This window comes from Pantherophis guttatus, chromosome 5 (assembly GCF_059756535.1).
Source record: "Pantherophis guttatus breed Tessera chromosome 5, ASM5975653v1, whole genome shotgun sequence".
Lineage (NCBI taxonomy): Eukaryota > Metazoa > Chordata > Lepidosauria > Squamata > Colubridae > Pantherophis > Pantherophis guttatus.
In genome coordinates this window covers 14112681-14137895 of record NC_142067.1, presented here as the reverse complement: position 1 = coordinate 14137895, position 25215 = coordinate 14112681, and the positions used below count along the sequence as shown (strand labels likewise).

Here is a 25215-nt window from a genome sequence, read left to right as displayed (position 1 = left end):
AGGCGTTCATTCGCTCCTTCGCTCGCGCTCTCCTTGTGTTTGTGTGAGAAGGAGGGAGGAAAGGAAAAAAAAAAAAAAACAGGTTCGGGCCCCGCGGCTGACACAAGGAAGAGGCGCGGCCTATTCGACGCCGGGAAAGCGGCCGCTGTCGGCGAGGCTCGAAGAAGAAGAAGAAGAAGAAGAAGCGCGGTTTGTCTGCCTTTGGATTTCCTCTCGGGCGGGCGGGCTGGCGGCCGGCCGGCCGTGGCTCCCTTTAGGCCGAGAGGAAGGCGGATGGCGGCAACATCCGGGGCTTCTGGGGCGACGGCGGGCGCGGGATCCGGCGCGGCCCCGGCTCTCTACGCCTGCACCAAGTGCAACCAGCGCTACCCTTTCGAGGAGCTCTCCCAGGGACAGCAGCTCTGCAAGGTGCCGCTTCCGAGGGGCCGAGGGCGGAGGCGGCCGGGAGGAAGGGAGGGAGGGAGGGAGGGACGGTTGCGTGGGCGGCTCTGCCACCGGCCAGGCGGCTCTTGGATTGGAGGCTTTGGAAGAAAGGCTCGCTCTCTCTCTCTTTCTCGCCCGCCCGGTCGGTCGGTGGGAGGAAATCCTTGGCCTTTTATTATTTATGATTGTTTTCTTGCTTGCAGATAAAAAAAACGATACACGGCGCTCGCACAATTGGCACACGCTCATATTCACACACACACACACACACTCACAAGGTATACTTCACACAGCCACATATAGGAATGAAGATAGTGATTAAGAGACAGAAGCAAGATGGTTACTTAAAGTAAAACTCTTTGACCCCATTAAAAAAAAATAGTCATCAGAAGGAAAATACAATTATTATTATTCATAATAATATTAGGGCAACACTCGTGAATTCGCGCGCGCACACACAAACTCATATACTTTCACACACGTGTTTATGGGTACACACAACCACATAGCAGTGGAAATAACAGTTATTAAGCAGCAGAAGCAAGATGGTTACTTAAAGTAAAACTCTTGACGCCATTAAAAATAAAGTCATCAGAAGGAAAATACAATTATTATTCTTAATATTAGGGCAACAGTCTCGTATATTCGCGCGCACACACACTCATACTTTCACATGCATGTTTATGGGTTCACACGTACACAACCACAGAGGAGTGAAAATATCTCAGTTATTAAACTTTCAGAAGCAAGATGGTTACTTAAAACTCTTGACACCATTAAAAAAAATAGTCATCAGAAGGAAAATACTATTACCAGTAGTATTATTATTATTAATAATAATAATAATAATAGGACAATACTCTTGTACATTCGCGTACACACACGCATATACTTTCACACACGTGTTTATGGGTTCACACCTACACAATCACTTAGCAGTGAAAATAACACAGTTATTAAGCAGCAGAAGCAAGATGGTTACTTAAAGTAAAACTCTTGACACCATTAAAAATAAAGTCATCAGAAGGAAAATACAATTATTATTCATAATATTAGGGCAACAGTCTGGTATATTCGCGCGCGTACACACTCATATACTTTCACACACGTGTTTATGGGTTCACACATACACAACCACATAGTGAAAATAACACAGTTATTCAGAACCAAGATGGTTACTTAAAGTAAAACTCAACACCATAAAAAAAAAGTCATCAGAAGGAAAATACAATTACCGGTAGTATTAATAATAATATTAAGGCAACACTCTTGTACATTCGCATACACACACACACATACACACACTCTCATAATTTCGCACACATGTTCATGGGTTCACACACAACCACATAGGAGTGAAAATAACCCCAGTTCCATTTTTTCCATCAATTAGTCAGCAGCAGAACCAAGATGGTTACTTAAAGTAAAACTCTTGACACCATAAAAAAAAGTCATCAGAAGGATAATGCAATTAGTATTCATAATAATATTAGGGCAACACTCGTACATTCGCACACAAACGCACACACTCATACTTTCACACACATGTTCGTGTGTTCATGGGTTCACACTTACACACCAACCACATAGTGAAAATAACACAGTTATTAAGCGGCAGAACCAAGATAGTTACTTAAAGTAAAACTCTTGACACCATAAAAAAAAGTCATCAGAAGGATAATGCAATTAGTATTCATAATAATATTAGGGCAACACTCGTACATTCACACACAAACACACACACACTCATACTTTCACACACATGTTCGTGTGTTCATGGGTTCACACTTACACACCAACCACATAGTGAAAATAACACAGTTATTAAGCGGCAGAACCAAGATAGTTACTTAAAGTAAAACTCTTGACACCATAAAAAAAAGTCATCAGAAGGATAATGCAATTAGTATTCATAATAATATTAGGGCAACACTCGTACATTCACACACAAACACACACACACTCATACTTTCACACACATGTTCGTGTGTTCATGGGTTCACACTTACACACCAACCACATAGAGAAAATAACAGTTATTAAGCGGCAGAACCAAGATGGTTACTTGAAAGTAAAACTCTTGACACCATTAAAAAAAATAGTATCAGAAGGAAAATACAATTGTTATTAATAATAATATTAGGGCAACGCTCTGGTATATTCGTGCGCACACACTCATATACTTTCACACACGTGTTCATGGGTTCACACATACACACAACCACATAGGAGGGAAAATAACCCCAGTTCCGTTTTTTCCATCAATTCTTCAGCGGCAGAACCAAAAAGGTTACTTCAGGTAAACTCTTGACACCATGAAGTATAAAAAAAAAGTCATCAGAAGGAAAATACAATTAGTAATAATAATATTAGGGCAACACTCTTGAACATTTGCACACACACTCATACTTTCACACACTTGTTTGTTCATGTGTATACACACACACACACACATGTTCCTGTCTACACACACAGAGCCACATAGGAGTGAAAATAACCCCAGTTTGTTTTTTCTATCAATTCTTCTGCGGCAGAACCAAGATAGTTACTTAAACTCTGACACCATGAAGTATAAAAAAAGTCATCGGAAGGAAAACACAATTAGTATTAGTAATAATATTAGGGCAGAAGGCTTCAAGGCTTTTATACTGTACTAATAGGACGGACTCCCTTCTTCCGGTCCTTAAAACAGGTGGGGAATGATGACCTTTTTTTTTTATTTGTGGACTTCAACTCCCAGAATTCCTGAGCCAGCATAGAATTCTGGGATTTGAAGTCCACAAGTCATTTTATAAAAAGGCCCACGTTCACCCACCCCTGCCTTTGAAATTTACAAAATGAGATTCTATGCCATGTTGCCTGCTGAATTGCACCGTTTAGCCATCTGTGGTTCCTTCTGATGAAAGGAGGGTGGGGTTTTTTTCCACATGGTAAGAAATTAGCAGGACAATTCAAAATGGATGGGTAATAAGAGAAGAGCAAGTTTGGTCTAGTGTTTAAGCCACTAGGTTGGAAAACAAGAGGCATTGAGTTCAAGTCCGGCTTTAGCCATGGAAGCCAGCTGGGGTGACCCTGGGGTAGCCACTCTCAATCTATCTCAAAGGGTGGTTGTGAGGAAAATAGAGGGGTGTGTGTTATATATGTTCGCTGCCCTGAGTTATTTGTAAAAATAATAAAGGCAGAATATAAATAAATAAGGACAACTGTACACCATATAGTGCTGTTCGGAATGGCAATCTAGTTTCAAATTTGACACCATTACTGTTGGGGCTCTTGACCTCAAGATTTTGGTTTTTTTGGTTTTTTTTTTTTTTTAATTTCATCCAGGGTTTTTTTTCCCCCTTGAATTCATTTCTTATGGAATGAGATATACCGGAAAATTTTCATGGATGGAAAAATGCACAATGTTTCTATTACTAGATTGTGGGAGTAGGAGGACAAGAGCTACTGATATCTCTTGTTTGTATAGGTTGTGCTTTCAACCTGGCATTGAAAACATAAATTCGCTGCTACTTAGATATTTGAAATTGGAAGAATCAGTTGTATGCATATAAAACACCAAATGTTGATCCGATTTTAGCAAGGCGGAGAGACATCTGTTTTCTCTTAAAAAGAAAAGCTGTGGTCTTTTATGATATAAATGTTCCTAGGCAGTTACAAAATCATCACAGAACGTTAGATGGATCCAGTAGCTGACACATCCCAAGTCATTTAATTGCAGGAATTCATAATATCAAAACAAAGCAATTTTTAAAAAATGGAAAATTTCAAAAATGCCAAAAATGGTTGTGGGTTTCTGCCTGCATCTGCATTGTCTGTGCTTTCTTATGTAACAGCCTATATATATATCCGTAGACAGTATTCATTGAATAAACGTGTAGTCTGTTAGGTGTTAAAGAAGTGAAACATTGGGTTCAGCAGCATGGGTATTTTTTAAATGATAATTGCTGCATAGTCATTAAATTAAAAAGATATAGAGGCAGTTGCAAGAAAAATAAATAAAATAATTTCCACTGAGGAGCAAACTACATTTAAACTGTGTGCGAGGTTACTGATTTTTGTGAATAATTTTTATTGCAATATTTATGTTTTAAACTTCCAAAAGCTGCTGAAACATATGGCATATAGGTCATCCTTGACTTACAACAGCACTTGGGACCAGAATTCCCAAGCTGGTTCTTAGGTGGGTCACAGCCAATTTTAATAACTTTCTTTGCCATGGTTGTTAAGTGAATCACTGCAGTTGTTATGCGAGTCTGGTTTCCCCCATTGATTTTACTTGTCGGAGGCTGGCTGGGAAAGTTGCAAATGGCGACTACATGACCCCAGGACACTGCAACTGTCGTAAATACTTCCTGGTTGCCTATCCAAAATTTTGATCACACAACTCTGGGGATTATTTAGTGTCAAGGCTAGCTTTTTTCAGTACCGTTGAAACTTTGAACGGTCACTAAGCAAATTTACTGGTAAGTTGAGGTTTACCTGTACATCTTTATTTGAAAAAATTAACAAGTTAATTTTGTACAATAGTCTGCCAAAGGTTTGTGTTCTGTTCTAATAAATTGTATTGTTAGTCCAATATTCAAGAATAGTGTCCTATTTTACTACCTCAGCTGACGAATGTTTTAGAAGCGGTAAGACTTCATTGTGTCTTCTCAAGACCCCTAGTTGATTTTAGAAAGAAACTTAGCAAATGAGATTTTGTCTCATCTGCCTGGTCACACGACCATCATTAAGTGTATATCACAGCACAGTATTCACTACTACTGCCTTACTATATAATAATTTACTTGATTAAAATACAGATATCTTACTTTAATTTTAATTCTTTCAGGATTGGGAACATTCTTGTATTGTACATTTAAAAAATTAAACTACTGCAGTTAAATAAATTAAGTTGCTAATTACACATAGAGAACCAAGGTGATTTGCAAAAGCTGAAAGTTAAACTGGGCATAGCATAATATATTCACAAAGATTTAGAAGCTATATAATAATTTGGCTTTGTCAGTGCATGTGTTTGAGATAGGGATGTAACTTTCCATTTTGATACACTAAATTTGGTGATCCGCTTGCTCGAATTGGTAAAACTATTTGTCGTTGGCAGCAGTTATTTTTTGTAAGGTAAAATCTAATGCACCTAATATCACTTTTTGCACTTCAATAAAATATTGTTTATCTCTTCTAGGAATGTCGTATTGCGCACCCCATTGTAAAATGTACTTACTGCCGATCAGAGTTTCAGCAAGAGAGGTGAGTTAAATAAACATATTAATGAACAAAGGATGGTTGAAGAAAAGTAACTGTTGGTGGCTCTGGAAATGCCATGCATGGAGCTTAAATTCATATCTAGTTCTGCTTGCTGGGAATTCTTGGAATTGTAGCCTCTACACCTCAGGAAAATAACCATATTAGTAACCACTGCCCTACTCCATTTCTTCCTAATATACATACATGAGTTTCCTTAGGGTTACATGGTATTTTTTCTTTCCCATTTAGTGGCATGTCTGATATTTTTTCAAATGGTAGCCTCAAATAGGTGATCTTCATCCACTAGGTGTCCAACTGGCGGCCTGGATGCGGCCCACAGGGTGCTTAGATCTGGCCTGCAGGGCCACCCTGGTAGCAGCGAAGACTTGGCCCACGGTGCCTCAGGCTGGCTCAGTCTGATGTACAACCTGGTGGCAGCTGACAGCGTGCTGGAGGAAGCCATCACAGTCAAAAACAGAGCTCAGGAGGGCCTCCTGCGCCCCTCCAGAGATCTGTTTTGGCTGTGATGGCCTCATCCACAGCGCCCCCCCTCCCCCAACACGAGTGACATTGAGCTGGCCATGCCTACTCTGGCTACGCCCCCAACCACCCTGAAGTTAAACACATCCCTGATGCGGCCCTCAGTGAAATCAGATTTGACACCTCTGCACTAGGTGGTCAGAGTGCTAGCAACTTTTCACACTGTTAATAATTTAAGCCTTATATGCCATAATAGAATGTGGCTTTAGTTCCCAGTGTATCATTTTTAAACTTTTTACTAATGTAGAAGTTTCTTTATTCTCAATTAAGAGATTACCTAGCTTTCTTGCAATAATATATTCAGTTAAGATGGAGTCCTCAATAATTCAAAAATTAGGATTTAAAATGACACACTGAGTAGAAACTTTACTGGTTAATGGTGTCTTGAGATTTAAAATTACTTAAGGTTATAATAGTACACGTGTTCATTTTGATGTAAAATTTCTATAGAACTAATACACCTAGGCTAATCTTATTTCTTTCTGAATGGAAAATTTGTTAATTTATGTGGCAGTAACATATTCTTTGAGAACCTTAGCAACATTTTAATTCACAAATTTCTCCTTTTCAACAATAATTATAGGTAGGTGTTTGATAACTAAGTAGCTAAAATTTGAAATTTTGCTTTTTTTTTAGCAAAACTAATACAATATGCAAGAAGTGTGCCCAAAATGTGAAACAATTTGGAACGGTAAGTTAACATCTTTAGTCATATTTGTGATTGGGTTGCTAAACTATAATTGTCCAGATTCCTACACAAATTGTAGACATTTTGCCCTTGTTTGTTTGAAATAATAGAGCAATTTTCTGAGATAGCAATTACAATTTTCCTTGGTTATGTGACATGAAGAGAGAAATGATCCATGCATACTGACAATTTATTAATGAACAAAACACTGAGGGGATTGTTTGTTTTGAGGTTTTTGGTAGCAGATAAGGAATTTATGCCTGATGTAGACATCCAGATGAATGCAATTCCAATTTTATGAAGCAGTTCCAGACACTGATTGGAATTATATGAGATGGAACTACTGAAACTCTAAATACGTTTTCGAAGGGATTATGACCCATTATCTCTTGTTCCAGTTATAAAACATAATGCTCTTTTAGCATCCAAGTACTGCATTTGATGACAATATGTCTTCAGCCCGCTGTATAATTATTTGATCTCCCCCCCACTTGATTTTGAGTTCTCAACAACTTAAATTAACATATTTTTAAGAGTTTCTAACCATCTTTTTCCAGCCAAAACCTTGTCAGTATTGCAACATCATTGCTGCTTTTATTGGTACAAAATGTCAGCGCTGTACAAACTCTGAAAAAAAATATGGACCACCTCAGACATGTGAACAGTGCAAGCAGCAATGTGCTTTTGACCGCAAAGAAGAAGGAAGAAGAAAGGTAGGCTTTGGTGATTTTAAATAAAAGTTTGTGGTGTAAAATTGACAGTGCAATTGATCTCAAAGCCACTGAGTTAAAATCCAGCTTGCATTCCATTCTCCCAAGTAAGACCTGAAGGCTTAGTTATGCTACTTAGTCTTACATTGATGAATATCCATAAAGGTAAAGGTTCCCCTCACACATATGTGCTATTCGTTCCTGACTCTAGGGGGCAGTGCTCATCTCCGTTTCAAAGCCGAAGAGCCGGTGCTGTCCGAAGACGTCTCCGTGGTCATGTGTCCGGCATGACTAAACGCCAAAGGCGCACGGAACGCTGTTACCTTCCCACCAAAGCTGATCCCTATTTTTCTACTTGCATTTTTTACGTGCTTTCGAACTGCTAGGTTGGCAGAAGCTGGGACAAGTAACAGGAGCTCAAATTTCTATGTAAAAGGGGTGTATGGTATCCCTCTTCCTTATGCCTTATGTAACTAGATTAGCTGCATTGTTGATGTTTTCTAAAAGAAAATGCCTTTTATACTACATTAAAATGACTACTTCCAAGTATTTATAGAAAAATAATTTGCATATAAGGAATCTCTCTTCCTATGTTTCTGGGTTAGGGTTTATATATGTTTATGTAACACCTGATAGTAAGAAAAATTAATTGGATTTTTCAAAAGAGTGGGCAACAAAAATTATCACATGAATTTTTTTTATAATATGTTAAGAGGTTCAAATAATGTCTATGTCAAAGTTTGGTCTATAGTTTACCCAGTTACTATTTATGTGATATAAGCTATTGCAGTAAGCATCTATATTAATTCTTCATAGAATTCAAGGTACTGTAGTACTTAAGAATTCATCACGTATAGGATATACATGGAAGAGCCAGTTTATCTAGTGGTTAAGGCACCAGCCATAAAGCAGGAAGTAATGAGTTCATGGCCTTAGACATGAAAGCCAGCTGGGCCAGTCCTCAGCATAACCCACCTCACAGGATTGTTGTTGTAAGGAAAATAGGAGGAGGAAGAAGATATATTGGATATATTTGCCATCTAGAATTATTTGTAAAATAAAGGCAGGATACAAATTTAAAAAATGTTAATTTGTTTAGCTCAAACATACTTATCAAAACACAAGAGCCTGAGCAGCCCTTTGTCTTCTAGAATACATTATTTTGTTATAAGAACAAATAGCAGAACAGTAACTAGAGAAAATCATTTATTAGTACCACTTGATTAAAAATTATGATGCAGGGTATGTTATGAAGTATAATAATCTCTTTGCCTAAACCAGTGACAGTCCTTGGAAAGGTAAACAGATTGAAGTCAAGTTTTTTTTTCCCTGCAAAGTTTTCTGCAATGTCTAGCATATTTTATTTGATATGCTGCAGATAGATAGATGATAGATAAGATAGACAGATACATATATGTATTCTTGTTTATATTAAGATCTGTGTGCAAGAATAAGCGGTAGTATTTGATAATTTTATTCTGGCTGTTGTGTGTCTTTTTAGCACTCAGTACGTGTAACATAACTTGCTGCGAATGATTTCCCAAAAGGTTGATGGGAAGCTGTTGTGTTGGCTTTGTACTCTGTCCTACAAGCGAGTGCTGCAGAAGACCAAGGAACAGAGGAAGAGCTTAGGGCCCTCCCATTCTAACTCTTCTACGTCTATTACCGAAAAAGACCAGCATCATTTGAAACACCACCATCACCACCACCACCGTCACCCCCACCACCATCGCCACCATCATCACAGCGGCGCCCATCACAAGTAAGTGCGATGGGAAACTCTGAAATGAAAGCAGCCTTAAGGAGACGCATTCCTGTGGAAGGGGGTAGATTTAAAAAAATAATAATACCTAGCTTCTTGGCGAACACAACAAATTCCTTTGGTAAGATACAATTTTCAGAAATCAGATTGTGATGTGGCCGAGGCACATTGTTGTGACCCCGACTCCCGAGCCTGTCCTAACAGAGGAAGAGGACTCAGAAGGTGATGGGGAGGAACTGACAAGGCCTCCTTCTCCAGGACCCTCCTTTCTGGCAATGCCTCAGGTTCCATCCGAAGGCCAGGAGGAACAGCCTGGGATGTGCCAGGAGGAAGGCATATCGGAGCACCAATTGATAGGGAGCGAGGATGATGAATCCTGGCTTGATCCCAGGCAGCATCGGAGGGAGAAGCGTGCGCAGCAACGGAAGAGGCACGGGAGGGCCAGAGATTGAGCTGAGTCACGGAGCCACGCCCCACCAGGGATAAAAGTGGGTGGGATTGCTCTTCAGGCTTTGTGACGGACAAAGTTAAACCCTGAAAGTCACATCGTGATCTCTGAAATTCAGCTTGGATATATTTTGGACTGAACATTGACTAAACTCTTGTCTCGTGGATAATTTGTTGCTCCTGGAACGGACTGAAGATAAGTCCTCTTCTGCTTTATGGGAGTGAAAACGGTCTTGGCAGGCATTTGGCAGCTTGCTGCCAAAACCTTGGTCTGCCAAGAATTCTAATCTGTTTACTTAATAAAATACTGGCAGGCGTGCTTGGTATTACGTTTGCCTGTGTGAGGAAGGGGGACAGAACACACACCCTGGTTTGGAGAACGTTGCAGTTGTCACCAGACAACTTGGATCATATAGCAGTGGTCTGGTGTGCGTGTGTGGGGAGGAGGAGGGATGGTTCCGTACAAGTGGGGGGTGACCACATGCGCGCACAGCTCCATTTGTACAAGCAGAGAGCACCCATGGCTTCTGCAAAGAGACCTGCATGTGCTTGCCTGCTGCACATTCAAATAAAGCTGCAGGCATGCTCCCACCCGCTGCTTCTGCGGCCCAGTTCCAAACAGGCTACTACTAGGCCGCATCCCAGAGATTGGGGACCCCTGTCAAATAGAATCTTGGTGCGACTGTTTAGAGACTGTATATTGGCCAGGAATATGTTTGTATGGAACATGCACACCTCAACCCATCCCAAGTGTTCTGACCCAGCTCCCCAAACACGACAAACCCTCTGAAGTGAACTCAAAGATTCCTTTAATTGGGAGTGCCGGCAGCCCTGGCAAAAAGTTTCTCTCTCAACACAGGTTAACAAGTCCAGCTGGCCAGAAGATGAATAGTTGTCTGCCACATCTATTCCTCTCCGCCCCCTGCCTTTTATCCCCAGAGCTAGGGTGGGGCTTCGCTAGCAGCCATGGCTCTTCCTTCCCAAGGATCGGCCCATGGATTTCCACTGCTCTCCTCTCCTCTGCCTTCTGCGCATTCACGCGTCAGGCACTGGACCCAGCTGTTCCTCCTCTTCCTCATCAGCCACCTCCAGACCTGGGGGCTGTTGACTTTCCATTTGAGGGCTGTCCGTCAGAGGCTCTGCCTCTCTCTCTCTCTGCCAGCTCCATTCCCTCTTCCCCCTCAGAGCTCTCAGGTTGCCTTGATGCTGACCCTGACTCCCACGGGTGTTAGCATTTTTTAGGGATCACTGGGATGGAGCCAAAAGCAGCTCAGGAAGAGCTGCTTTATTTAGGCAACCTCTTTGCTGATGGTGGGGAGGAATAGATCAAGCATAAGGCAAATGTACTGATTAACGGTGAACATGTAGATGAGAGAGAGAGAGAGATGCTGCAGTGGTCATAGATGTGGCCATCAGTCAGAGTTACGTTTCATCACCTTCGTAATTGCAAATAATCCTTGTCCAAGATAGTCGCTAAGCGAGGGTTACCTGTAATGGCATGCAGGGCTACAAAAATTGTTCAACTCCTTATTAAAACAAAAGACCCTGATTTGCTTTCTTTCTCCATCCTTTCAAACCATTTCTGAAGTTACTGACTGAAGCCAGCTATTGGAATTTCCACTGATAAGCTGATTCAAACATTTCTGCATTTCTGTATTTTAGAATCGGCAGTCTGAGCCCAGAAGATGATCAGGGGTTGTGGAAGCAGAGGTAAATAGTCTTGAAAAGATAACTTATTTTGTGTCTGGTGTCAGCAGGGTTCCAAGTAATAATCCCCATAGCAAGCAAAACTCAGAGGCAGATGAATTCCTCAAAGAATAGCTTTATTGGAAATACCGTATTGGCACAGATCTGGTGAAAACCGACTCCAAAGACTCCCATGGTTTTCACCTAATTAAAAGCAAAAGTTTTTTCTCAAAACAATCAGTCACATGATCTAATCACGGTGTGGTCTGATAACCGGGTAGCATCACCCTGCCTTCCTCCGACCAGGTGTGAGAATGTCCTTGGTTCCCAAGAGAAAGTATTTTGTTTTGGCTACAGAATCCCAACTATCTCAAATATATCCCCCTCCCCCACTTCCTATCCCTCGGCTCCAGTGTGGCAACACTGAAGCGGTAAAATGGCTTCGGTCAGTTCAGCTTCAGGGTTGACATCTGGATTGGAAGCTATTTGTCGTTTCTTTCCCTTTATGAAGTGTTCGATGTCAGCAAATGAAAAAATGTGGTTATCAGAAATGGCGAAAACAGAATTGCCTTGTTATCGCCCTTAATTTTAACGGGCTGATTGAGAGCATAGCACTAGAGAAGAGAAAGTTAAACTTTTGTCACCTGTATTAACTTTTAAAAAGATTTCACTGACACCACTGGAGGCTTTTTGAAAATCCTAATTGCTGTGTAAAAGGCTGGGGATCTTTTTTTTTTAGGGAGGGCACAAATAGCATTGCATTAAACCAGGGGTCTCCAATTTTGGCAATTTGAAGACTTGTGGACTTCAACTCCCAGAATTCCCAGTCTTCAAGTTGCCAAGATTGGAGACCCCTGCATTAAACAGTAGGATGTGCTTCAAATGTTCCTAGAGTGACAGTTCAGCGTTAAAAAGAATTAGGAATGATGGAAATTTGTTTTTAATTTGAGAGAAAAGCTGAGAGGACAGATTGGGCCTGCTGCAGGGGAATCCTAGCCTCAGCTTTAAGTTTATAATATTTATAGATATATAATGAATTTATATTATGTAATACTGCTTGCTATTAGGGATAAATGTGGCAATATAACCATATGTCACACAATTTTCTTAATGTTTCTTTGCAGCCATAAATCCTCTTCAGCTATTCAGAATGAAACTCCAAAGAAAAAGCCCAAAATGGAAACCAAGCCATCTAACGGAGACAGGTAAAAATACATATATATATATACATATATATATACATACATATACATATAGATATACATATACATATACATGTGTTTTTCTTCTAGCCAGGTTTTCCCTACGTAGCCAAGGTTTTTTTGTAGCTCCAGCTCAGTAGAATCACATCTACTCGGTTCTGGGCTTTTTTCCTTTCTAACACCTAGCAAGGAAAAAAGCCCAGAACCAAGTAGATGTGATTCTACTGAGCTGGAGCTACAAAAAAACCTTGGCTACATAGGGAAAACCTGGCTAGAAGAAAAACACACATAAACCCTACGAAGAAGTAAGAAAATTGATACATATACATATACATACATACATCATACATACATACATACATACATACATACATACATACATACATATATATATATATATATATATATATATATATATATATATATATATATATTCTGTTCTGTTGAATAAAACAATGTACGAACAAGTGGAGCTCATACTTTCCCTGTTTGTTTGTTTTTTAAATTTCAACATGAATATTATTCCAATTGTTGATCATGAGAGATTTCTACAACAGTAGCCTAAATCTTTGTTGAAAAATTCTGCTACCAGCAGTTCCTGGGATAAGTGAACTGAAATTAAATTGGAAATCAATATAACGCAGTAATATAATATAATGCAATATAATGATCCTTGTGAATCCATTTTATTCTAAATACGGCTAGTCTTTGACTTACGACCCTAATTGAACCCACATTTACAGTCATTTAATGAGTGATCACATGGCTGCGCCCAATTTTTATGAGTTTTTTGTGGCAGTCATTAACCAAATCCATGGTTTGCTAACTGGCTCACCAGTTAGTGAATGCTGGGTTTCTGGCACAAACATAATTTCTGGTCATGTGACTGGGGGATGCTGCAAGTGGTTGTCAGTGAGCTGATTTGCCAAGTGTGCAAAATACGGTCATGTGACTATGGGGCTTCCAGAACTTCCAATACTGGTCATAAGTACCTTTTACGGGGTCTATCCTAACTTTGAAAATCTGTAGAGATTCTCAGTCATCCAGGTCATGGTTGTCCCAAAGGTGCTTTTTCAGGAGGCAGCTGGACTTTCTTGTTTTTTGTTTTGAAGACATTTTGCTCCCATACTATTCAAAGGGTGTTCATATGGTGTCTATACAATTTGGGATGAACACCCTTTGAATGGTGTGGGAGTAAGAATGGATTTCCAGAGGAAAAATTGCAGACTACAGGAACCAGGAGCACCACTCAGGTGACCCTGAGGACACAGATAAACCTCCAAGTGCTTCACAGACCCTCTGAAAGGATGCAGATGACCAGCTGTCTGCAAGGAATAAAAATCCTTCCGTTCCCCACCATCCAGAAAGAGCTGAAGAAGCTTCTTGGATGAGAAGCGAAACGTCTTCAAAACAAAAAACAAAAGATCCAGTTGCCTCCTGAAAAAGCATCTTTGGAACCTAACTTTGAAGAGTTGTTAAGTGACTGGTTATAAGTTATCTGTACATCATATGTGAAAAAATGAATCTCTTAGTTAACTCTTGTTCGTATATAAAAAAACGACTGCTTCATTAAGCAAGTTTCTGATCCTTTGGAAGTCGATACCCAAAGATAGGTGGTCTTTTTTGAAACCTGTCAATTGCCAGAAACAAAGGATGGATAAAAATCTGCTGGCAAGGGAAGAGATTACATGCAATGCATATATATCACAGGTAGTGCTCGACTTTTGACCACAATTGAGCCCAAAATTTCTGCTGCTAAGCAAGGCAGGTATTAAGTGAGACATGCCCCATTTTATGACCTTTTGGCCAGGGTTGTTAAGCAAATCACACTAGTTGTTACGTGTTTGTTAAGAGAATCTGGCTTTCCTCTGTTGGCTTGTCAGAAGCTCCCTAGAAAGATTGTAGAGGATAATCCCAGCACCCCAGGACAGAGGTCCCCAAACTTGGCAGCTTTAAGACTTGTGGACTTCAGGTCTTCAATTCTGGGAGTTGAAGTCCACAAGTCTTAAAGCTGCCAAGTTTGGGGACCCTTGCCCCATGATATTGCAACCATTATAAATATATGGCAGTTGCCAAGCCCCCCAAATTTGATCAGATAACTCTGGGAATGTAGCAATGGTCATAAGTATGAGAAGTGGTCACAAGTGACCTATATTTTTCAGTGCTGTTGTAACTTTGAATGGTCATTAAACGAGTGGTTATACATCAAGAATGACCTGTATTAAGCAGATAAACATACATATTTGGGATGCACTTTGTTCCTGCCCTTAGTTACATTTGATGGTCTTTATTTTTACAGTAGCTCTATAAATCAGTCAGCAGACAGCGGCGGCACCGACAACTTTGTTCTAATAAGTCAATTGAAAGAAGAAGTGATGTCACTGAAACGTCTCTTGCAACAAAGAGATCAGACTATACTGGAGAAGGATAAAAAGGTGAATGGTTTAGTCATTTCATTAGGTACTTTAGAGGTGTTCCATTTGTATCTAAGAGTCGTGTTTGTCAAATATTTAAAATTGCAACTAAACCTCCAGACCCTCCCTCGGTGGGCTTCCGAAAGCCCACAGATAATCGTTGCGTGCGGACATTACTCAGAAAACACTCTGTAGTTTAAGTAGTTAAAGACAATTTATGTAAATTAATGTCATCTGAATCAATTTATGTAATTATTCAAATGGTGCAAATAGTCTGAGTTGCCTGCAAGAAAATCTATAAATAAGGCTGCACATTAAAACACGGAGAGTGGTTTTGAATGTTGTCCTGAAAATTACCGTATTTTTCAGACTATAAGACGCACATTAGCTTTAGAGGAAGAAAATGGGGGGGGGAATCTGCCTCCGCCGCCCAGTCACCACAGCCCGGTTGCCACCACCCCTTCACTGCGAATGGGTGGCGGCGATAGGCAGCGGCAATCCCCGCCGCCTAGAACAACTGATGGGCACAGCACCAACCCCTCTTCCCCGCTGCAATATTCGATGTATAAGACGCACAGACATTTCCATCCACTTTTGGGGGGAGGGAAGTGCATCTTATAACCTGAAAAATACGGTACTTTAATATACAGTTTTTCATCTTGGAAAAGAGCTTTACCCCTTTACCACATAACGTATCCAGAGTAAGTACTGTAATACTTCTAGTTTCTTTAAATTTAGAAAGATAAAGTGTTAATATTCCTCAAGTTTCTGATTCCTCAATAATGTATTAAATTAAATCTGTTGCATAAATCAATAGGGTACAAGACATTTCTCGGAAAAATAATCACTGCTTTAGCCAGCAATACTAGCTAAAGCAAATATACAATATATAGCATGGGATGCTTCTAATGCCAAGAAAAACAGTTCACCAAACATTTTCAACAGGAGTGTTATATCAGAAAGGAAGTGAGGGGTAATTTCCTATCTTCCATCAAACTTTTGGGAACCAAGAATCTTCTTTTTGGAAAAGAAATAGGATTCAGAGGGAAGATGCCCTAAATTAGTAATCAACTGTGTAAATGACAAATGTACTGGATAAATTCAGGAAAAATTTTGTATGGATCTTAAAAGGATGACAGTTTAGCTTGGAAGCACTAAAAAGCCTGAAATATTTTAGAAATTAGGCCAAAGAGCCTCATTAGAAAGTTTAAGCAGTTAGGATAATATTGGTTCTGTAATTTTATAGTAGTCCTCTTTTTTTTCTTTTCTTTTTTTGTTCATGACTTCAAATGTATACCTACCACTTCATGATAGCTCAGACTTTTATAACAATATTAAATTTTCAGGCAAATAAGAAAAAGGCCTGTATTTTTTTTTAAAAAAAACCAATTTTTGTATCTTAAAACAATTTAAATTACAGGGTATTTTGGTTATAATTAAGAAAACACAGACAAAACTCTAAATCACTGTATTGGATAGTTATTTGTAAAATACAATTTTACAGATAAACTCAGCATTCTTTATATATACAGATAAATTACTTAATGCTGCATGATGTTCTCTTTTCTAGCCTTTAAAGCTAGAAACCCAAGAAAATTGGGTTCTTTATCTTTAAACATTTATCCAGTCAGGAAATGCATGTTGTTGATATTTGAGAGTGAGAGTGAGAGTATTGAAGTAACCACAGACAATATTTTTAAAGAGATAATTCAATTCTTTTTCTCAGCTGACTGAGCTGAAGGCGGACTTTCAATACCAAGAGTCAAATCTAAGAACTAAGATGAACAGTATGGAAAGAGCTCATAAGGAAACTGTAGAACAATTACAGGTAAATTATATTAATTTCACAGGCAATCAATAACACCTCAGAACATCAGTGAATGAGAGCCAAAAGGCCTAAATTTTGAACCCAGTACTGCTCCATTTCGTTGTACTACCCAAAAATCAGGATGAGTCAGGTAGCACCTTTCCTGATTTCGTAAATGTTATTTTTTTTAAAAAAAAAAGTTGGCATATGATGAGGTGAGCTATAGTTCACAAAAGCTTGTGCCTTTTGATTAAATGATTTTATAATCATTCAATGATATTGATTAATAGTAATATGTAAATAATGAAGTGTGTTAATCTGAAAAGATACTACGGTAGCTGCCTGGGGTAGAGGATATCAAGAAGAATGTGATGAATTGATAGTTTCTTTATTGCTGTTCTCCTTCAGACAGATCTTGCCAGACTAAAGCACACTCTGCATTACTATTATATAAATGCTGTGAAGATTTAGGGAAGATCTTTCCTGGGCCTCTTCCTGCATATCAATGACTCAGTGTTGATTTGTCTCCAGTGTAGTACCACAGACTGGATGAACCAGCCTACTGTGTTGGGTTCTCCATCTCTTGATATAGTGTATTTCCACCCCCCCACCCTGAAATTAGGATTTATATAAACCAGGGGTGTCAAACTCAAGGCCCAGGGGCCGGATCTGGCCCGTGGGATGCTTAGATCTGGAAACAGTGAAGGACTGGCCCACGGTGCCTCTGCGAGCGAAAACTGAGCTTCTGAGGGCTGTGTGTGCCCCTTCTGAGCTCCGTTTTCGCTGGCAGAGGGTTGCAGGAGGCCGTCGGAGCCGAAAACAGCTTGGGAGCCCGTTTTCGCTGGCAGAGTGCTCGGGCTACCAGAGGCGCCCCCGACACGAGTGACATCGAGCTGGCCGTAGGACATCCCCCCCCCCCGAGGTCAAACACAATCCTGATGCGGCCCTCTATGAAATCGAGTTTGATACCCCTATTATAAACAGAGTATTTAACTGCACTGATATTTGTGCAGCCTTTGTAATAATGATGTTAAATTGCAACCAAAGACATCTTTTTTTAAAAAAAAAAAAAATCTTCACGTAGCAATGTAGAATAATGCAGATTCCTGCAAGATAAAGTCGCTCGGATTCGGGAAGGCTTGGACTCCGATTGGATGAGTCCAGGGGAGGAGATGAGGGTAGGTCTTGAGAATATTATCTGGGAGGAGTTTGATCCTGTGGCTCCCGAAGATGTGGACAGGGTTCTGGGTAAGATTAGTGCTGCCACGTGTTTATTGGACCCGTGTCCCTCCTGGTTGGTACTGGCCTCTCGGGAAGTTACACGAGGCTGGCTCCAGGGGATTATAAGTGCTTCTCTGAGTGAGGGTGCCTTTCCCGCCGCCATGGTGAGGCCCCTCCTCTAGAAGCCTTCCCTGGACCCGGCTGAATTAGCTAACTACCATCAGGTCTCCAACCTTCGTTTTGTGGCGAAGGTTGTTGAGAGCGTGGTGGCACGACAGCTTCCCCGACACTTGGATGAAGCTATCTATCTGGACCCGTACCAGTCAGGCTTCAGGCAGGGGTACAGCACAGAAGCGGCATTGGTCGCGTTGGTGGATGATCTCTGGAGGGCTTGGGACAGGGGTTGCTCCTCTGTCCTGGTCCTATTAGATCTCTCAGCAGCTTTTGATACCATCGACCATGGTATCATGCTGCAGCGATTGAGGGGGTTAGGAATAGGGGGCACCGTTCTGCGGTGGTTCTCCTCCTTCCTCTCTGACCGCTCGCAGTTCGTGTTGGCAGGGGGGCAGAGGTCGACCTCGAGGCATCTCGCATGGGGAGTGCCACAAGGGTCGGTCCTCTCGCCCCTTCTGTTCAACATTTATGTGAAGCCGCTGGGTGAGATCATCCGTGGTTTTGGGGTGAAGAGTCCATCAGTACACTGATGACACTCAGCTGTACATCTCCACCCCAGACCACCCCAACGATGCCCTTGACGTGATGTCTCGCTGCCTGGAGGCCGTGCGGATCTGGATGGGGAGAAATAGGCTCAGACTCAACCCTTCCAAGACCGAGTGGCTGTGGCTTCCGGCATCCCGATATAGTCAGCTGGTGCCATCACTGACTATTGGGGGTCAATCGCTGCCCCCCACAGAGAGGGCTCGCAATCTGGGTGTCCTCCTGGACGCACGGCTGTCTTTTGAAGAGCATATGACGGCCGTGGCCAGGGGGGCTTTTTATCAGGTTCACCTGATTCGCCAGTTGCAGCCCTTTCTGGACCGGGACACCTTGCGCACGGTCACTCATGCCCTTGTCACCTCCCGGCTGGACTATTGTAATGCTCTCTACATGGGGCTCCCCTTGAAGAGCACTCGGAGGCTCCAACTGGTCCAGAATGCGGCCGCGCGGTTGGTTATGGGCACAACCCGACCTTAGGGTATTTCGCTGTGCCCTTAAGACCCTGCTGTTCCGCCAGGCCGGGCTATCAATGTAATGATTTTAAATTGGATGTTTTAAATTTTGGGGGGTTTTAATATTGAGCTGAAATTATTTAATAATTTTAAATTATTTTAATTGTTGTTTGTCTTTGTGCTTTTAATAGGCTGTACACCGCCCTGAGCCTTCGGGAGAAGGGCGGTATAGAAATAAAATTATGATTATGATTATGATTATTGTTGTTGTTGTTCTACAAAATAACCAGGAGCACCGGCTGTTTTGGTTTTTTTGTAGGCGAAGAACCGAGAGCTTCTCAAACAAGTTGCAGCATTGTCAAAGGGCAAGAAGTTTGACAAAAGCGGGAATATGCTGACATCACCATAAGAAGATGGTGGCAGTTTGCGTAGCTATTAATCTCGGAAACATAAATCAACTCCGGGGAAAACTGCATAGAAACAAACCTTTTGGCGTGCAGAGTTGGTGGCATAGTTCCTATATACCTTTTTCTAACTGAATAATGTTACGGAGGTTTGTTTTTGCTTTCCTTCCTCCCTCCCCCCCCCCCACTCGCAAATTAAGATTATTAAAGTACTTCAACAGGTTTGAAGAAGGCACGCATATCTATATAATGTATACGTGCAGCCATACAAAAGGAGGCAGCTGGCCAGTCCCTGGTGATCAGTAAGCGTGCTGTCCCTGGTCATCGCATCATGCAATAACATACACACACACACACACACACACACACACACACACATTAAAGGCAGCCCTTCAAGAGGGCAGCTCCCCAAAGTGCTCCTGTTGTGCAGACTGATTGCATTCGGTTGGACTTTAGCAGGTTATCCGGACAAGAGCAGAAACTTGTCTAGGCGCTGGACGAAGGCATCCAAGGACAACTTTCAATCTGATCTACATTCCAGCAGCAGCAGCTAATTTGAAAACTGAGCAAGAGCACTGGAGACTTTTGACCAACCCTTCTTGGTCTTTCAGTCCAAATAAGAGTGCATTGAGTTTTAAAATCATGGTGCTTTTATTACAAGAAGCTTAAACCTTATAAATAAATGTACAAGATTTTAACACTTCTATTCTTAGTAATAACTGGGTGTTTTGCATTTCCTGTTATAGAAAATGAAAGAGATTCTCTATTGTAAGTACCGGAACAAAATGTTGTTTTTTCTTTTCCCTTTTTCTGAAAATACGCTGTAGACTTCCTCCTGCAAGTGCCTTTTCTCCCAACGGTTTATTTATAGGAATGTTGGTATTTGTATATACTTTTCTTTTTCTTTTAACCATGTTTCAGCGTCCCCCTGTATGTATATATTTATAAGTGTATATACAGAAGGATCAAATGCTAAGATCAAATGGTTAGAATGATAGGGAAGGTGCTAAGTCCTAGCAGGCAATGAATTGGGGCTTGTAGATACTGTAGCAGATGTGTCTGGGTAGACAGTATCTGTCTTAACTCTTGCTGTGCCCTAACTTAATGGAGGGAGGGGCTTTTAAACTGTAGGACTTCTATGAATAGATGAATTGTTTTATCTCAGTGCTGATTTGCATTGTAATTCTCAGTGATCTGTTCTCAATTGAATGAGGTGGGGGGGGCAATATTTGAGCTAATGTTAACTCTCCAGGTGTTTCTTTTTAACAACATTGTATTGAAATTTAATGCAGTTTCTGAACAGTTCTGGAAACATGGCTCGTTATTTCTACATAGTGAGGAGTTCTGTGGCCAATAATTGGGAGCCGAAAGAAATGAACCCTGAAGAAACCTGAATGCCTAACACTGAGATTTAAAAAAAAAAAAAAAAAGAACAACCAGCTCTGTAGTCATAGAACAGGGGTCTCCAAACTTGGCAACTTTAAGACTTGGCAACTTTAAGCTTTGCTGGCTGAGGAATCCTGGGAGTTGAAGTCCACAAGTCTTGAAAGTTGCCAAGTTTGGTGACCCCTGTCATAGAACCATACTGGCCCCATAACCATGGCCCAGTCTTTGCAGTCACGGGACAGTAATGCAGGCTGAAGCACCGTTTGCACTAGAGGGCTAAGGTGAGACTGAACTGCAACATTTCTTTTTCCAGCTATTAATTATAATCAGAGATGCCATAAATCTCCCCAGCAGCATTTTTGGGGGAGAGCCTGGGATTCTGTGGAGGTAGATCAGTAACCATAGAGACCACCATTACTTAACGTCAGTTGTATACATATCCGTAAGGAGTTTGTTGAGTGTGTCCTGCGGGCGCTCTCAATTTCTTCAGGGCAAAGACCCCCTTAGCATTGCACAAGTTAGTGCAATGCACCTGGAATGTGTCTCCAAATTTTGTATAATGCACAGAAGTTTCTAGCACAGTGTCCTTCAGACTTGGCGACTTTGAGAGACGTAGACCAGCATGCTGTCTGGGAAATTCCCTGGGCTTTGAAGCCTACACATCTTAAAAGTCGCCAGATTTGAAAAAAGATTGCTCCAGCAGATAAGCAAGAAGTGACTCTTGAAATAAGTAAGTTGGAAATCATGATTTGGATACGTAAAGCTTAAAAACAGAAACCAATACTTCAATATTTTTAGGAGAATGAAGTAAGGCAGGGACCCCCCCCCCAACTTTTTGGGTGCCAGGAACCGGTACTGTGGAGGGCAATTTTTCCCTCAGACTGGGGGGTGGGGGGTGGGAGGGGGCTGGATTCTGTCTGCGCGCAGATGGGGCTTCGCTCCTTTCCGCGCTCCGATTCTTGGCGGGCTATGAACCGGTACAGGTCCGCAGACCAGGGGGTTTGAGAACCCTGGATCTAAGTCATTAAAAGTTCATCGCCATTCCAGAAAATAGTTTCATTAACCTAAAATTTATTAATCTAAACCTGTTTCTATTAAATGGAAAAAATCCAGTTGATAAAGGGGTGCTCAATTTATTATCACAGGAATTGCACTTCAGCTAGCCTTCGTGTTTTGGGGCCTCCAGCTACCGGTTTTGGGAGGGTTTGTTCCCAAGAGACTACTGAATAATTGTAATTTGAACAAAAGGAAAAAAAAAAGCTGCTTTCTACAATATTGAGAATTTTTTTATTTTTTGTATACTAAAGATGAACTTTGTAAATTTATAAATACTATTTGCGGAGATTACATGATTATATAGATAGGGTAGAATATTCTTTTGCTATCCTGTTGAACTGCTTTATCATTCAGACTTTTTTTTTAAATTGCTGACTTCCATTTCAGAGTATTTTGATACTTTTTCTGATTGAATGACTGCCTGTCATTGGTGGACTTGTTTAAAAAGAAACTGGTCAAAACTTTTCACAAGAAACGTAATGACTTTCTGATCAAGGCATTGTCACTGAAACCTGTTTATGCTGCAATAGGAACATTATATATAGAGGAAGAAAACCAACAGTCTGGTTTTTAAATACCAGAGCTGTGGAATATCCCATTTCAAAACATTTACAAGAGTTTTACTATGTCTAAAGAGAAAATATTTATTTTTAATTGTAGTGTTTCAAAGGCTGAAGATTGGGGTGGCTTTCACAAAGAGCTTGATGTTATGTAGACTCAAGATGACACACTATGATTTTTGCATTTAAATCAATTCTTTTTTAAATAATTGGCATCAAGCAAGAAAAAAAAAACCCTTGGGCTTGAATTATTTATATACATTTAGCCTGTAAATAATTGCAATTTTTTTTTTTTTTTTTAGTTAGAATGTCTATCTCCATTTTGAGGTGAAGCTTTTCATCTTACTTACATTTGTATATTGTGTTGAAATTCTGTACTGGCACACATTTGACATTTTTGTACTTTTTCTAAATCCAATATTTCACAATAAAAGCTTCTTAAAACAGCAGTATGCTTGTCTATCAGTAACTGCCTATTGGGTTCCAGGATTGGGCAAAGGGATAATTAAAATCTGCGGGTTTGACCAGCCTTTCCCAAAGTGATGCCTCTATAAATCTTATCCTTTCTAGCCAGCATCTTTACTGTTCTATAGTTTGTGTGTTTTACAGATTGCCTGTAATGAATAAAGATTTAAAATAATAAATGAGATTTGAAGTTATGATTTCAAGCTGTTCCTAGTATTCTGTTTAGTTCAGTGGTTTTCAACCGTGGGAAATTTGGGAACTTGAAGTTGTGGGGACTTCACTTCCCAGAATTCTCCAGCCAGCATGCTGGCTAGAGCATTGTGGGAATTGAAGTCCACACACCTTAACATCCCCAAGGTTGAAAAACACTAGTTTATTTTATCACATTCTGGAAGTCAACTGCAAAAAATGTGTATTGATTTTTGTATATAAGCTGGGTTCACATAGATGGAAGGTACCATTCAGCCGTTACTTATTCCTATGCTCAGGAATTTAATTTAAAACCATTTACAACAGATGGCTACCTAGGTTTTGTAAGAACACATCCAAAGAAGAGGAACACTCATTGGGGTAATAGGTTCCACCACTAATTGTTCTTACTGCTGGGATTTTTTTATAATATTCAACCATTCAATCGCTTTGCCTATATAACTTAAAATCCATTGTTCAATGTCAGGCCCTCTAGAGCAAGGGTGTCAAACTGGATTTCTTGGAGGGCCGGATCAGCATTGTAGTTCTCCATGGGCCGGCTGGGGGGGTGGGGGAGAGATGGGATGGACGTCTCCTGCAGGACCCTGCCGGCCGAAATGGGATGCAGAGTGCTGCAGGAAGCAGTCCAGGGCAAAAATGGGGCACGGGAGCTGCACACAGCCCCCGGTGCCCCATTTTGGCCGGCACAGTGCTGCAGGAGGCCATGGAGGCCGAAAACGGGCTGCAAGGGGGGGGGCATATGTGGTGGGCCCTTGAGGCCCATTTTGCCCTGCAGAGGCACCTTGGGCCAGTCCTTAGCTATTTTCAGGCTGGCCCCACGGCCAGATTTAAGCACCCCACAAGCCACATCCAGCCCACAGGCCTTGAGTTTGATATCCCTGCTCTAGAGCAATAGCATTTTCCCCATAGCATCCTTTCTATTATATCATGCTTAGACTTCTTAACCAATTTTCTTAGGATTTAGAATTTAGTTTTCTAATTGTCCTGCCCTGTTCCTTTTCATTTTACTTGATTTGAACATTTGAAAGTGTAACAAAGAAAAAACAGTACAAAAAAGATTTGCAGAGCTATATAAAATTCGATAAGAACGTTCAAAATAGCATTAGATTTGGCTTGCATATCAAATGATCTTGCATCAAAGGAATAATTTAAAATCTGATGTTAAAATCAAATCAATATTCAATGATTAACAAGGCAGCCAATATTATAAAAATAATCAGAACATACAATTCATAGGATGTATCTATTCTGAGAAAATCTATCCATACCACAAATCCAGAAGATCTAATGTTAAGACAAAAGTCAAACTTCGATTCCAGTACAAATTCATGTGCAAAGTTATTGACTATAATTGGTTTAGAAATTCGTTATAGGACCTGGATTTAAAGATTCTTGACCGAGATGCATCATTTGTGTTGTTTCTGGTAAACATTCTAGCAACTCTTGTCAAAAGCTGACTTTGTATAAATATACAAAAGTATGAAGGCTATTGCTTAACGCATTGTAAGCCGCCCTGAGTCTCCGGAGAAGGGCGGCATATAAATCAAATTTAAAAAAAAATAAAATGTTCAGACCAGTGGTGAAATGTAAAATTTGTTACTACCAGTTCTGTGGGCATGGATTGGGGAGGGGGGGGTAATGTGACTGGGTGGGCTTGGCCAACTTTTTTTTTAACTTTTAAAAGCATTTTTTCTACAACCTCTTTGGCCAAAGAGGTTGTTTAAAAAAATGCTTTTAAAAGCCTCTGACGATCCCAGATGAGTTGCCTGATCGTCAGAGGCTTTTGTTTTCTTTTAAAAGCTGCTTTTTTTTAAT

The 25215-nt window shown here is 40.6% G+C and overlaps 1 protein-coding gene across 2 annotated transcripts; it reads left to right on the top strand.

Annotated features, from left to right (window-relative positions):
- The first annotated feature begins 10 nt into the window (after positions 1-10).
- FAM76B (family with sequence similarity 76 member B) lies at positions 11-23387 on the top strand. 2 transcript variants are annotated; one of them, XM_034408830.3, is made up of 10 exons: positions 11-408; positions 5612-5676; positions 6850-6904; positions 7459-7614; positions 9159-9373; positions 11483-11530; positions 12631-12711; positions 15008-15143; positions 16849-16950; positions 19639-23387. In XM_034408830.3, exons 1-10 carry the CDS (start codon positions 274-276, stop codon positions 19726-19728), a joined length of 1083 nt encoding a protein of 360 aa, XP_034264721.1. In that variant the 5' UTR covers positions 11-273; the 3' UTR covers positions 19729-23387. The 2 variants fall into 2 exon arrangements, with proteins under 2 accessions (XP_034264721.1, XP_087750744.1); XM_087894618.1 differs by having other exon boundaries at positions 245-408; positions 15011-15143; positions 19639-23174.
- Positions 23388-25215: the final 1828 nt, after the last annotated feature.

Excerpts from the sequence above, each read along its gene's own strand:
- FAM76B (XM_034408830.3), top strand. The coding sequence starts at position 274 with ATGGCGGCAACATCCGGGGCTTCTGGGGCGACGGCGGGCGCGGGATCC. Across the intron at positions 6,905-7,458 it reads ATGTGAAACAATTTGGAACG|CCAAAACCTTGTCAGTATTG; the intron begins GTAAGTTAACAT and ends ATCTTTTTCCAG. Across the intron at positions 9,374-11,482 it reads CACAGCGGCGCCCATCACAA|AATCGGCAGTCTGAGCCCAG; the intron begins GTAAGTGCGATG and ends TCTGTATTTTAG.